Genomic DNA, 14,872 nt, shown 5'->3' on the forward strand with positions numbered 1-14,872 from the left:
AGAAAGGATGTTTAAACCATCGGTTCAAAACAAAAAAAGCTGGTTATTTTTAAACATTGTATAAAAATATCTAAAATCTAATATTGGTCTCTTTTTTACTTTGTGAAGAGCTTGTGAGCTTACAACATAAATGGATGGAATGGGCTTGGCGGGCCTGGTGATTCTTTCTTTGTAGGATCGGCCTTCCTGATGCACTCTTGAGCTACTGCTGAAATTCTGGAATAATTGTTAAGGAACATATTGCCATGTGGGTTAATGACTTACTGTCTGGGGCAGATGGGCTGTCCAGTCTCAGTTCCATGGGTACCTCCAATTTGTTTTTCACAATCAGCGCTGAGCGGACAGTTATCACTTTTCTTGCACTCCCCTCCAGAGTCACAGAAAACACAACCCGCACAGGGGGCAATGCTGAGAACTACAGGGGAAGGGAGAACAATGTTAAGTGCTCCTTTTATGAATAGAGTATTACAATCTGACTAATAATATAATATAAAGAGCCTGATCCATAATATTTCCTTTATAATATAGAAAACTAAAAAAAACTACCATAAATTTCAGTCCATATAATTATAAACCCAGTTTAAAACCTGCCTGAATATATAGTATTTACATCAGTTCTATATTTATACATAGGGCATAATTTCCAAGCTACACACTCCTTGTGCCAACACTAGGCATTCACTCATTACACTGGCCTTAATATAGCACAATGATCATTTGGTATGGCATTAAAATATTTGTACGTAACCTGCACTGATAATTTCTGCCTTCTATGAATATCTCCAAAGCTAAATATTGAGACTGTTACATTTGATAATGTTAGACTCATGACCTGACCAGATGCATGCAAGGAGGAACTTGCACTTATACAGCTCCTAAACATATTAGCAAAGTAGATCAAAGGAATTCATTATTCTTAACGTAGACAAATACACTAGCCAATTTGAACATAGCCAAGTCTCATAAATGGAAAATGAGATGAGTGTTCAGTTAATCTGTTTTTGGTGATGTTGGTTGAGGGGGGAGTATTGGGCAGGACACTGAGAAAACTTCCTGCTTTTCCTAGATTAGTGTCACAGAAACTTGTATGTTCACAAAACAAATAGAAGCTCAAATTTAATGGTTCATCCAAAACATGGCACCTGAGGCAACGCAGCACTCCTTCAGTAGTGCGCTCAAATCTCAGGCTTGATTAAGTGTCAAATCCTGGGGCTTAAACACACAAATTTCTAAGTCAAGCAACACTACTACCAAAGTGAGGCAGGGTAAAACTGGGGAGATAATTCAATCAGATAAATGAGCATCAGAATTAAATGCAACTTTGTCAAAAGATGAATCATAAGCAAGATTACAAAAATTACATACAATCTATTGTTGATAAAGCTGCTTTTGCATTAAAATTCAATAATCCAATAATCTGAATAAATTAATTAATAACACAGCAAAGTGAAAATTTAGTGTTAAAAATTGAATTATTAAATAATTTGAAATAATCAACTTCAAATTAAAGATAGATTAAAATCTGATGATGGATGTACAGCCACAGAAAGAATGCTTACATAGACATGTGGATGTATTATATTGGTCTTGCTGATGGGACTCCCAACCTGCATTAGCGAGAAAGTAGGTTTGCATTACACACGCGACAAATAACTGGTTTTACATCAATGGTTGAAATAACTAAGCAAAAATGAAAAGTGTTATGTAAATTATGGCACACACTTAACATCCGCAACCGAAACTGTGAGGGTAATTTTAACCTAACCTGCTTGGTGGTGGAAAACTGGTGGGATCAGAACAGCCATCTATTTACCTTTCCATTGAAGTGAATGGGTGGCTGATCTCATCCCATCAGTTACTCATCAGGCAAGTTAAGATGAAAATTTCTGCATGACTTAGGTCAGTCCATATCTTCAGGCGATTTCACCTTGCGAAGGGAAAAAGAGACACTCATTAAGCATTACAGCTCAATCCAAATTTGCCCTTACCCAATGTGCACTTTCCAGCTAGCCATTGTTTCCTCCTTGTTAGCCCAAGGACCTTACTAGTCAGTGTGTCTCAGTACCAGATAAGCCTGCATATTTAACTGTAACATTGGAATTGTGAACATTGCAACATTTTTGCATATGACAATATGCCTCCCACACTTTTAAAAGACAAATGACTGTTTGTAAAAGTGCTTTCTGAAGATGCTGCAGCTTCAAAGTTGCAGAATATCAAGCTGCTGTTCAAAAATATAGACTCCCAGAATTATATAGGTTTTGACAAATGTCGTGCTAACAGTACATCATACGCACCGTGGAAGATTGATTATTTCGATCAGGTGCTGCACAACGGAAGAAGATGCCAACTTTGTCCACAGACACTGGGCTCACTTGTTCCCACCCATTTACCCGCACTAAAAGCTGGTGAATCTTCAATTCATGAGTGTGTCTGTCAGTACAAAAGCAAGGAAAAGTAATACTTGTGTCTTACGCAAATATAGTTATGACCACACAACGATTTTACATAAAAATGGCACCATGACTGATACTGCATAAATATAGTTACTGATTATTAGTGAGATATAAAAAGACTGTAGAGTGAGTACTTTGTTATCTTGTTTCATTCACCTGTGTCTTAGCTTTTCCCTGGCTTCAAATTCAAAAGGCACTTCTTCTCCTGGGAGCACCTCACGCCATTGGCTAACATTGTGTGTGTCATCAAGTTCTGCAACAGATCCTTCATGTATGAAACCAGGACTCTCACTGTGAGAAAGTGCCACTCTACAATGGAAAACAGCAGCAACACATTTATCAATGTCAGTGCATTATAACACTCTTATTCACACCCAACCTGCATGCTCCATCAGTTCAATCAAATGATGCGTTTTCAAGATTCCGAGAGCTTTAAATTCCGCACTCTGGAAAAGCTGAAACAAACGGCATTTGAGAGAGGGAATCAGGACACCAATTGAGCCAACTGTCTATTGAATAATTAAATGGATTTGGCTTGGTAAGGTATCTGCAGTCTCCACATCAAACTTACCATCTGCCACTGCCCCTTCAAATATGAGGCTTGGGTATGTATTTGCAATCTCTACATCAAACCTAATGCATAGTGAAAAGGCTGCCTAGGGAGACGGTGGAAGGAGTCAACATTGATTCATTCAAATGCAAGTTACACAGATTTCTTTCAGAGAATATTTTGGGATATAATGTGTGGCTAATTTGATATATGACATGGGTAAGGAACAGGTGACCTTGCACTCATGGTACTCAAAACTCTCTATTACTGGGTGTTCCCCACATCATGCCAGGTCCCGTTGAAGACTAACTGATAGAGGTTAATGGCTATTAGTTAATAACTTTATTATCATATCATGTGACTACCAGGATGGTTGAAAGAAAACTAGATGAAGTGAATTTTTTTTGTCTTGAAATTCTTGTGTTTACTGAGACTGCAGGCAAATCAACAGCTCAAGCTTGCATAGCAAATGCTTAACATGCCCTAAAACATCGTGTTGGGGTGGGAGGGAGAGAGCAATCAACACTGGAAAGGAATGAGAACGAAAGCAAGGCACAGTCAAAATGACATATTTTGAGGAGGTTTCTAAAGATGGGAAGAGGTATAACAAAGCAGGAAAGGGGTGGTATTTGGAAAGAGTGTTCCAGAGTACGGGTAATAACATTTGAAGATTGTGTCATCAATACCGAAACATAGGCCTGAATTTTACGTTCCAAGGTCAGGCGCACGCCCGACCAAAAGACACGTAAAATTGCATAAAATGACATGGGGTGTGCGTGGAATATTGAGGTCAGCGGGCATGCGCAGGAGTTGGAGCTGCACCCGCCGACAATTCAAGGGCCAATAAAGCCATTAAAAAGCCTATTGGCTGAGATTTTACATTGCCCGTGTGATTTTGTGGTCGTCGTTCGGGCAAAAAGGGCAGGTGGGCAGCACATTTTTTATCAAATTCTCATCCAGGGGCAGGATAAAAGCACAAGCACTTTCATTTTATTTGTGATTTTGCTGCTGTCATATTTAAATTTTGTCAGATTTCCTTTTGATTGCCCAGCTCGTTAAGCTGGTTCACCTACAAATCTGTGCCAAAGTTCTAATAAAACAGACCAGTCACTACAAACAATGGGGAACATTGTCATTTACAAAAGATATTGGCCGTGAAAATCCATGACCATTTGGCAAATTGCCACTGTAAATATATGGGGAGGGTTGAGCTGAGGATAGGGGCTCTCTGAACGTCAGACTGCCCATGACCCAGGCCTTCATTATGACCCAGCACTCAGATACTGCAGGCTTGTCATTGGAGGTGTCCCAAATGACCCAGCAATAGATATGGAATTATGACCAGATCCCTGCATAATTAAAAAGACTTTTTAAAAAGGATTCCCCTACAAAAGGGAATAACCATACTTCATATGCAGCCCCCAGCGCTCCCTCCTTCACTTCACCCCCACCATGGCCACTACCTCTAGCTGTGCCACCTCAGCCAGGCATTCCAGAGCTGCTGCAATAGCAGCAGGTAGGCCAGATGCACCGTTGATGGCATGGGTGTCTACCATGTTGGAGCATTCTGCTCTCTGGCGTTCAGTAGGTTATGGGTTCAAGTCCCACTCCAGAGAGTTGAGCACATGGGCTCACGGTACCAGCACAGTCCTGAGAGAGTGCTGCACTGTCTGTGGTGCCAGTGTTCATGTGAGGTGCTAATCTGAGACCATATCTACCCTCTCAGATGGATATAAGATCTAACATTGCTGTCTATGGAAGCTTGCTGTGCACAAATTGGCTGGCTGGCACATTCGCCACATTATAGCAGGGGACAGACTTCAAAAAGCAGTGAGGCACTGTGGGTTGACCTGGGGTCATACAGGTGCTGGAGGAATGCTTACTCATTATTTTTTCTTTCTTCACTGATGTAAGTAGATGAAGGGAACCCCCTCCCCAACTCTTTCCCCGCTCCTCCCCACCCACACCTTCCTCACTGCTACCACAAAATTTAGTTGGATCAATGGCAGATGCTGACATGATCTGTAGATTTTCAAGACATATTTCAGAGCCGCTATATACAAATACATTGAGCCAGTGAAGATTTTAGTCAGGATCAGTTCATAGCCGAAAAGCCGCAGTATTAACACCAAACTCGTTTCCATGTTGTAGGGCCTATCTGTTTTTCCACTGGAAGTTTAATTGAAGTTATCGAAGTTCTGGGGAATACCATTGGACCTGGTGCCCGACTTGTTCCCATCCCCACCCGCACTGTCAGGCCAACCAGAAGACACGCCTGACCTTAGCCTTAATTGGCCACCCAGCCTGAAATCGTGTTGAGAATGCGAGTGGAATCCACCAGTGAGTGGATTCAATATCCTCTTCTGGGCTTGCCAACTTCGCGCACATGCAAAGTGTGAAATTCAGGCCATGAGGGGAAAGGGGAAGACAACACACTGCACTGAGTCAAAAGTCCAGAGCTGCTGCAATAGCAGCAGGTAGGCCTGATGCACCGTTGATAGCATGGGTGTCTACCATGTTGGAGCATTCTGCTCTCTGGCTTTCAGTAGGTTATGGGTTCAAGTCTCACTCTAGAGAGTTGAGCACTTGGGCTCACGGTACCAGCACAGTCCTGAGAGAGTGCTGCACTGTCTGTGGTGCCAGTGTTCATCAGGTGTTTCGCACCCTAAGAACTTGCCTTTCCATAGCTTTGCCAATTGCAGCAAATTACTGCTGAACATTAAACAAAATTACCAAAGATAATCCCAATGCCCAAAAGCATATAAAAGTGCAAACCAGAGTCCACCCATCCGATATTAAAAAGGGACATTTTTTTCTTCCCCCGCCAAATCAACAGCCTATTCATTCTAACAGGAATACATAGACATTTCTTTGCTTAACCCAATGATAAATACAGATCCTGGATTTACACCATCGAATGATGAGAAAAGCAAAACTATAGCCTTACGGGTTACATGCAAAACCATTAAACATATATTATGGAAAGTCTACACCTTAACCAGTATGGGAAAGAGAGTTAATGAAATGTACAAAAGAGATTTCACACCTAGTTGGAGTGGTGGTGAGTGTGGCAAACCACATGGTGCAACCAGTGTGGTTCCTGAGGGCATATGGCACGAATGGCTGCCGTCGTTTTGGTATCTTTCCTTCTGCTGTAATGGAAAGCAAACAAGTTAGAATGGAAACCATAGACTGATAGAGAATTTCCAGCTGGAGATGTGATTTGTCTTTCTGGAAGTTCTGATAAAAACATAAACCTGGAAATCATACTGAGTGATATCTTAAAAACGCTGAACACGCTTGTGGAAATAATTTTGTACAGTATGTTAACAAGGATGTTAATCTGTTTAAAATTAATGGGCTAATATCTGTTAAAATAACATATAATTATTCTAAACTCCCTAACATTGCTCAGTGGAACTTCATAGAATTTTCAAATAATGTCAAATTATAACTAACAGTGAAACTTCCTTAATAAAGTTAGGACAGACAGAATTTGGCCAATTATCCACCTTTCAGACATAGATTGAGTTATGACCACCCGTCCCAAACAGACCCGTACCCTGCAAAAATAATTATATAGAACTCTCACAAAGGCTATATGGTTAATCCAACATAGAAAGTACTTGCCTCCAGGAGGGAGAACAGCAATTTGGAGAAAAAGGCTCTTGTAATGTAGGCAACTTGTGTGTACTGGGAAGCAATTTGCATTTTTGATAAATCTTCAAAGGTGCTTGATAGAGCTCCTAAAAGCACCTCATTGTAGAAGAATGATCAATCTCAGAGGTGAAGACAGAAAATGCTGGAAATACTCATCTCATTATGTCTGGCAACACCCATGGAGAGAGAAATGGAATTAACATTTCAGGTCTGTGACCTTTGAGTCAGACTTGAAATGTTAACTGTGTTTCTCTCTCCACAGATGCTGCCAGGCCTATTGTGTATTTTCAGAATTTTCTGTTTTTATTTTGATTTCCTGCACCCACAGTATTTTAATTTGTACCAGAAGTGAAGAACTGTTTTGAAAGATTGGCCTGCGCCAAGCATTCTATCCAGGTAACAATCAATGAGCAGCATGTATAACAGTCATGGGAAATTTGTATTCCAGGCGACCCAGCATCAATTCCTTATCTTATCATGAGTTTAGCTTTTCAAGAGCGACTTCCCAACTTTGCTCACTTATTCCTCCCAAGTTGTTAACACACTGGTCTACATTCTTTCTCCTCACGCTACAGAATCAAGATTTGTTATACAATGTTCTGCTCTAACTCTTACCCACACACAATGCTGTGGATCCCCTTCAAACTTCCCTTTCTCCTCCGATCTAGGTATTTAAAACCTAGAAGTGGCAGCCTGCTTCCTGATTTGTCGCATATTTTCTCCTATTCTTAGCAACTTAGATGGTGCTTTACACATTGAGCTTTAGTCCTTTACCTAAGTTTCTGAAGTTAAAACTTGCTTAGTTGCCAAACAGAATTCTGAATGGCTTGTTCAAAAATCTGGTGGTCAACAATATAACATATTGTCAACAATAATACGGACGGGATCCCAAGCTGCATATCAGCTTCGGTTTAGTACCACCTGGCTACATCAAATAAACGGTAAACAACAAGATATTATTTCAAAAAGATGTTAAGATCGAGCTACAGGGATTTGTCACAGAGAAGTCAAGGGGCTAGTGCGGGAAATAGAGAAGATCTATTGTTCTCATCCATGTCCTGGTGACTCTAAGTGACTGGTTTGGTAGATCAGTGAAATAATTCTGATACCAATGCATGGCTCCTGCACTCCAGTGGCACGCATAAAGTTTCATGAACAGGCTTTCTACAAACCACACAAGTTGTGTTTGTGTACATAAAGTGAGCACACTTTAGTTTCTATTACAGTATGTTGGCAAGCCTGCAGTCGTTAAATTGCAAATGTGTGACTTCTGCAAATTCCTTTCCAGCAATCTTAATTCCAAGATCCAGCTCCCACAATACGATCAGCACTGCTGGCATGAGCACTGGTGCTGACACACAACAGTTAGTAACCAGTCATCTATTACAGCCAAATAATCAAGTGATGAAAGGTGACACTGTTAGTCGTTAGCATTCCAAAATCAGGAACCCCTTAACACAGACATTATCTGATCCTTTCACCTTGTAAAGATTTAAAATTTAGATTTTTACAACAATGGGAAAAGGATATGCAATATATAAGTTAAAAATATCAGAACATAGGTATTCTTCTATCTTACCACTGTGTACAGGCTGTAAATCTCAAGAGTCAGTGTACTCAATACAAAATCTCGCAAGGCAGGAGGGCGCAGACAAACATACCTAATTCGTAATCTATCTAACTTTCTGGTTGTCAATTTTAATAGCCAGAAAATTAGGAGGGCTGGGATTGGGAGTGCTGACCTCCAGGCCCGATTGACCTGTCGAGTGAGGCTCTGCACCAGGAGCATTAAAGTGAAAATTTACCCACACATTACAATCTTTTGATCAGTATAACTGAATAATTACCTAGGAAATAGTTTGGTCCTTAAGAAGCACAATATAAAGAGAGAAAGAACAATATTGTATAAGAAAGAACAATGAACAGAGAGGCAAACTATTTATTTTATGCTCATCTATGGAACAATAAAAAGTTCTTGAAATAACTATCTGTCTGACAACTATCTAGTCTTGTCAACTGAAATCCAAGCTGCTAAAATGCAAACCTTGTGTCTGAGATGAATTGCAAGTGTGTAAATTACCACTGGGAGCTGCAGATTTATTTTTAAAACTGATGCATGAACCTGCTACTCTTAATTGAGATGCTTCTCAAATTACAATCAGGGTGCTCGGTGCAGCATCTTAAAATGCAGATTTTCAGACAGCAAAGGAGGGAGAACTGAACATGTATCATTTTATACTTAGAGCCTTCTGTTAGTAGGCTGGAAAAAAAGAACACTCATCAAGCTGAACTGCTCTTATTTCAGTTAAACTAATACAATCTCAGACATAGCTGGCAAGACGTGGCCTGATGGTTATGCAACTGAGCTAAGACAATTGCCAGAATTTTTAAATGGATGGGGAAGATCTGGATTGGTACCTAACGCATGCAACAGACTCAAGAGGTGACTTTCAAAACTGTACACTCCACTAAAATTTAGAGTGCAAAAATGTTTCGACTTTGTTAAATACGGAAGTTGCAATACATAAACAGGAATTCACAAAACTAACAATCCAAATTTTCCATTGGGTTGGGTCAGGCCTGCGGGCAATTGGCGGGGGCACAAGGGGAGTGAGTCGGGTCAGGAATGGGGGGGGGCAGTCAGGTTGGGGAGTCAGCTTCTGGTGGTTTGGTGGTTGGGGGTTGGGGCGGTCAGGCCTTGGGTGGGCCTGGAGGAGGGAGGAGTCCCATGTGGGGTCAGGTGGTGGGGAATACCATGAGGGAGTGGTTAGTTGGGTTTCGGTGGGGGAATCTCCTGGTCTGGAAGTCCCGTGGGAATTAGGGGGTTGGGGTGAGTCCTGTGGGGCATTAGGGGTGGGGGGATCGGGGGTGGGGGTGTGTGTTTGTGTGTGTGTGTTTGTGGGGGGAGGGGGTCGGGACTTCACAACAGTTACCTAGAAGCTAGAACAGGTTTTAATTCTTCTAGCCTTTTCCTGAGTAACTATTGGTGTAATCCTGTCGGAACCATCAGGCGTTTGCAATTTAAATCGCATTTTCCTATCGTTTCCAGCACAGGGCAATTGCCCAGAGGAAGTTTATGCCTCTGGGCAATTGCCCTGCAAACCTTCACCAGCGAGGTTCCGAGGCGTGTTCCCCAGCGCATCTTTGGGGTACACCCCCAATCCAACACGAGGGAGCTCGGACATTACAGCCCATAGTTACACTTACTGCAACTCAAAGTATCAAGCTTAAGGTCAACTGCATAAGGTCAAGTCTCATTTATAACAAAAAACATTTTCAGATAAGTCTGGCCCAGGATCACTGAATATCAAAGGCCTGGTGATAATTCTGTAATAAATAAAGTGAAAATAGGATCTTCCTGACAGCCAACTCTGAAGTCTACCATAAGTAATTTGATCAAATAGCTGATCAGGACCCTGTCTTTCTAACACACTTTTACAGTATGACCCTGGGGTTTAATTCCAATTTCTGATGCTATCAGAACTTATGACAATGTTTGGAAATTATATTCAATGCCAAACACTGTCCATGTGAATCTGGTCCTGCAGATTGTTGATTGGTCCACGGATCAAATTGGTGTTTAATCTGACTGCCAACTGGAGTAGTGCTTCAGTTGACATTGACATTTGATTGGAAAGTAAATGCATTGGCTTTGATATTAATGGATGGGTGAGCCCGATAGTGGGTGATGAACCCGACAAGGATGGGACATCGAGTTCCTGACGTTTCTAACAGCAGGGCCACATTCAAATAGCTCTTCACTGACTCCTTCCCAACATCTGGCTTGATCTACTGCCTGATCAGCAGGCAGGAGCTGTAATGTACCAGCAGCCTGCCGCAGCTAGGGACCCATGACAATGGTGCCCATCAGACAGTGGAAAGAGGGCTTTGCAGGATACAAATTTCCAGAAGATTAAAGGGAAGGGGTTGGGACGGAGTTGGTGGTGCAGGAGGCCATGGCTGGAGAGCCCCAAGAGGGCCTGGGTAGAGCACTCCTGCTCCTCCTGGCACACACCGAGTTCTAAAAGGAACAGATCGTTAACACTTACCGTGGCCATTTGGTATCTCCTACCTAGGATCTGCTGCTGGGCAGCTGACAGTGCAATAATGGTGTAATCTGATGTGACTTTTGAATGTTAACTAGGCCCATGCCTGATTTTTGTTAGAGCCTTGTTGATGGCCTGATTTGGAACCAGGGGTCAGAAGTTTTCAATTTTAAAGCCCTCCCACACACCATTCTGACCAGCCAAGTTGGGTGGTGTGGCAGGGATAAAAAGCTGACCCAATTATTTGAGTGTAAATTGCAAATCTCAGTTTTGAAGGTTTTATTTCATTCACAAACGAAGATGGAGACAAAACAAGGTACCGAAGCAAAAAGTGGCTGGTCAGAGAGTGACAACAGAAGTGTTCTTCAACTAGCACAGCCACTTCTTCACTGCTAAATGAAATGGTGAAGCAAATAGCCCTGTGAAGCAAGAGAATAAATAGATGCAAAGAGAGCCAAAGTAACAAAAGGCTTGAACACAAAACAGGAAAACAAAGGTGGATTATATCCTGCAGTCTCGTCAGCATTAAAACTGAAACCATATATAATGAAATATTAAAATATATCAACTGATTTATTTTCGTTGGTATATCACACCACAACTTATCTGATAAAAGACACTGGACGTTTTCTTCATTTCTCTCATTCCCTGGTACAGTACCTCTGGCAAATATCTGCCGCTCTAGGTTTGTCAGACTGGCAGTGCTTCTAGTTCTAAGATAGGCAAGAGGGTTGCCTGACAGAGAAAGAGAGGTCTAGTTAGAAAGAAAAAAAGTTTCACTCGTCCAGGAAAACTGATAACAGAAAAGGACTTTGTTCTGACTTACATCAAGGAAAGAAATGACAGATGAAGATGAGTGTAATGAATAGGGAAGATGTCACACTTCAAATCTTATCTCTATATTGTTAATACCTATTAATGGCATTTTGGTAGTCACTTTAATGTTCTTACTCGTGACTGGACACAGCCTGGATCTTATGCATCATTGAATCTATACTCCTCCCAATAAAAGCTAACAGCTATGCAAATCAAGTGACCATGCAGTCTTTTTCTTCCCTGATGCTGTTAATTACATTTAAGATGCTTCAGATGAGGGCCTGACAGGTACAGGGAAAATTGTATCGCCCAGTCGTTTAGCAAGCAAGTAAAGACTCTTAGCCATTTCAAGTGTTTGAAATGGTTATATCAGGAAGGAGAAAAAAACCCAACAAAAGGAACAGCTCCGGACTTGAGATTTGTGTTCATTATAGCAAAGAATGTCTGTTCCTCAAGTCCTACAGATGTTTGACAATTTTATTTAATTGTAGAATATATCTTCTTGTTTTAGTTGTCTCACTTTGAACATCAAATGGGATTGCAGATAAATCGTCCTCCAGCTTGCATCAACCTTTCACTTTTGCCTTGTTCATTCAGCAAGGTTGAGGTAGAAAAGCTCAAATATACTACTTCATTAAAATACAGTGCATTGGAGTTACCCAAACTAAAGTAACTATTGTGCCTTGCCAACAAATCAGCACCCCTTTTCTCGTGCAGTATAAATTGTTGCTCCCTTTGAAATTTGGCATTCTAGCAGCTGTCCTATTGAGTGCAAGATGAGAGGCTTCTCTCTTTCTGGCAATACTCAAATCTACAGGAGTTTGGAAATATTTATTCATTTCCTAACAGATTCTGTGATTTAAGTAATCTTCTGTAATCAAGTGGTTTGCTATGCTGATTGTTTACCATTTAATTTATATTTTTAATAAACCCAACTCCTAGATTATTGTACAGGGTACCATGACATGGTGTTTCTTCCACGAGGAGGACAGGAATAAGGCATGCGTCATTCCCAGTGAGTAACTTACATATGTTTTTATCAGGCATCGGATTAAACAGCTCATAGTTTGAAATCCAGGTGCACTGAACTATTGGTTCTTAATGCTGAACTTCAGCGAAAAATCTAAATGAAGTCAAAAACTGTGATAACAGAATGACTTTTGGCATAACATCAGAACAACTAAAGTTATACTCCCAGCCTTTGCTGAGAACACACCCGCCTTACTAGGGGATGTGTTTTACAAACCTTTAAAGAGTCATCCAGGGGAAAGTACATCTCCCAATAGCTTATGCTTGTTTGCACATCTACAAATCTGCTCTCAGCTGATTGCTTGGATGCAGAAGTCTAACTCTAGGTAGTAAATAAGGCTGAAAAGAAATTACAGTTAAAAAGGCAGCACTCCATACATATATTAGTGACAATATAAGTGTTTCATCTATTACCCCCAAACCCCAATAATGGCACTTTTCGCAGGTATGGCTACTTCTCAAGTTCCAGTAATGAAGTGCATTGCAGAATGGAATGGTTCCACCTTAGTAGTTAAAACAGAACAGGGTTGCTTCACTACCTTACAAGCCTGGCATCTTTTATCAGGTCACAGCAGCAGTAAAGGAAAGACCTTCATATCAGAACCATATGTTTACAGATAAACTATTGCTGGCAAGCAGACATCCAATAACAAGAAAGGAAAAAAGACTTGGATTTTTACGTTACCTTTTCATGTCTCTGAGAAGGTGCCTGAGAGCACTTCACATAGAATGAATTGCTTCAAAGTCCACCAACTATTGCTGTCTGAGCAAATCTAACTGCCATTTTGCACACAGCAATGAGGCAATAGGCCAACTGGCCTTTTCTTGGTGACATTGGTTAAGGGAGGAACATCAATGAGGACACTGAGAGAACCCGCTGCTGCCCCTTTTTAAAAAAAAATTGTGCCATGGGGCCTTTAGAAATCAATCAAGTATGTACAGTGGAATGAAGAGAACTCTGGAGCAGGTCACATGACCAGACGGGCCTAATCCACGATTCCATGGGCAATGTCGATTATGGACCCCTGAGGTGGGGAGGTCAGGTCTGGGGGAGCTTCGGGAATCATCCTCCTGGTTTCAAGGAGTGGCGTAAAGGCATTTAACTTAAGGTGCCTCCATTCAGTTGCTGGATTTCTCAAGGCCTGGGAAATCTGGCACATCACAGGTAAACCTGCAAGACAGGCTAAATAAGAGGGTAATAGCCTCATTAAAATATTTAAATTGCCTTCTCAGGGGGTATTGATTGCCCACTCCTTGTCTTGACTTCATTAAAGCTGGAAGTGGGTGGTCCCAACCCCAGGATGTTAAAATCTAGCCCTGTAGCTGCAGATGTGACCAAGTCCTTTTTCAAAGCTCTAATTACCCAGTCAGACCCACACTTGACTCTGGTCCCATTTACATGGTTGAATCTTAATGACTTCAGGACAACTACAGATACTCACTAAATGCTGCCTTGTCAGTGTCACCAAGCACTTTTTTTTTTAAAAAGTTTTTTTTTTTGACTAAACCTGTGGTTATTCTCCCCAGAGGTGTAAAGCCATGGATCAAGGGACTGACTATTGACTGATCATGATGTAAGCAAGTCAATGGGGAACTGGGTCTGCAGTACACTTATGTAATATACAGAAACTTAGGCTTCAAGGCCCAGTTTAGACTGACAGAATAAGGCTATTAATGTGAATGATTTTAAGGTCAAAGTAAAGTTAAGATTTATGGTATTTGATATTGATTTGCAGATGAGTATGAGAGTACAGTTAATGGAATAAAAAGGAGTGAAGGGTGGGTGAAGATAAACAAAGAAACAGTAACAGTTTGAGGTAAAAGCATTTTCGATAGTTTATGACCACTTGAATATATCCAGTAGTTACCAAAGCATCAACCAAATTACAAAAATCATAGCCATATTATAAACTATCTTAAACTGTGCATCTGCTCCATATTAAAGAGTTAACAATTCTGTTTTCATTTCACTTCAATATTGAATGAATAGAAATGTACAAAACCACTTAAGTTATAATTAAAGGGAAGTCTTGAGTTTAATGTACTCTCCCTTTTTTGAAAAAAATAGGTCTTACCCTAATCCTTAAAAAAGTAAATGCTATCATTGGCACAGAGACCACCAAGTAGGCCTCTCTGGTGATTAGAATTACAGGAACTAACCTCCGTTTGGCTCCCAGGTTGGGCAGCACAACTTCAAATTAGCCCAAGGGCCAATTCGAGAACCCATTCTACAGGCTGGGAATGTATAAGTTATCAAAATAACAATGAAAATTAGGATAAAGCAGTTATTTTCTTCTAAATTTTTTTCTAATTTA

The 14,872-nt window shown here is 40.9% G+C and overlaps 1 protein-coding gene across 1 annotated transcript in view; it reads right to left on the minus strand.

Annotated features, from left to right (window-relative positions):
• The window catches only part of vps13d (vacuolar protein sorting 13 homolog D), a 280,943-nt gene that overhangs the window by 125,596 nt on the left and 140,475 nt on the right, over positions 1–14,872 (minus strand). Inside the window, exons 39-44 of the mRNA XM_078558176.1 lie at positions 11,373–11,447; positions 6,053–6,158; positions 2,613–2,765; positions 2,298–2,433; positions 1,560–1,607; positions 265–415 (exon numbers count right to left, since the gene is read on the minus strand). Of these exons, the coding sequence (XP_078414302.1) occupies positions 265–415; positions 1,560–1,607; positions 2,298–2,433; positions 2,613–2,765; positions 6,053–6,158; positions 11,373–11,447 (669 nt within the window). The remainder of the gene's footprint in view (positions 1–264; positions 416–1,559; positions 1,608–2,297; positions 2,434–2,612; positions 2,766–6,052; positions 6,159–11,372; positions 11,448–14,872) is intronic.

The sequence above is a fragment of the Cetorhinus maximus genome, chromosome 15 (assembly GCF_964194155.1).
Source record: "Cetorhinus maximus chromosome 15, sCetMax3.hap1.1, whole genome shotgun sequence".
Classification (NCBI taxonomy): domain Eukaryota; kingdom Metazoa; phylum Chordata; class Chondrichthyes; order Lamniformes; family Cetorhinidae; genus Cetorhinus; species Cetorhinus maximus.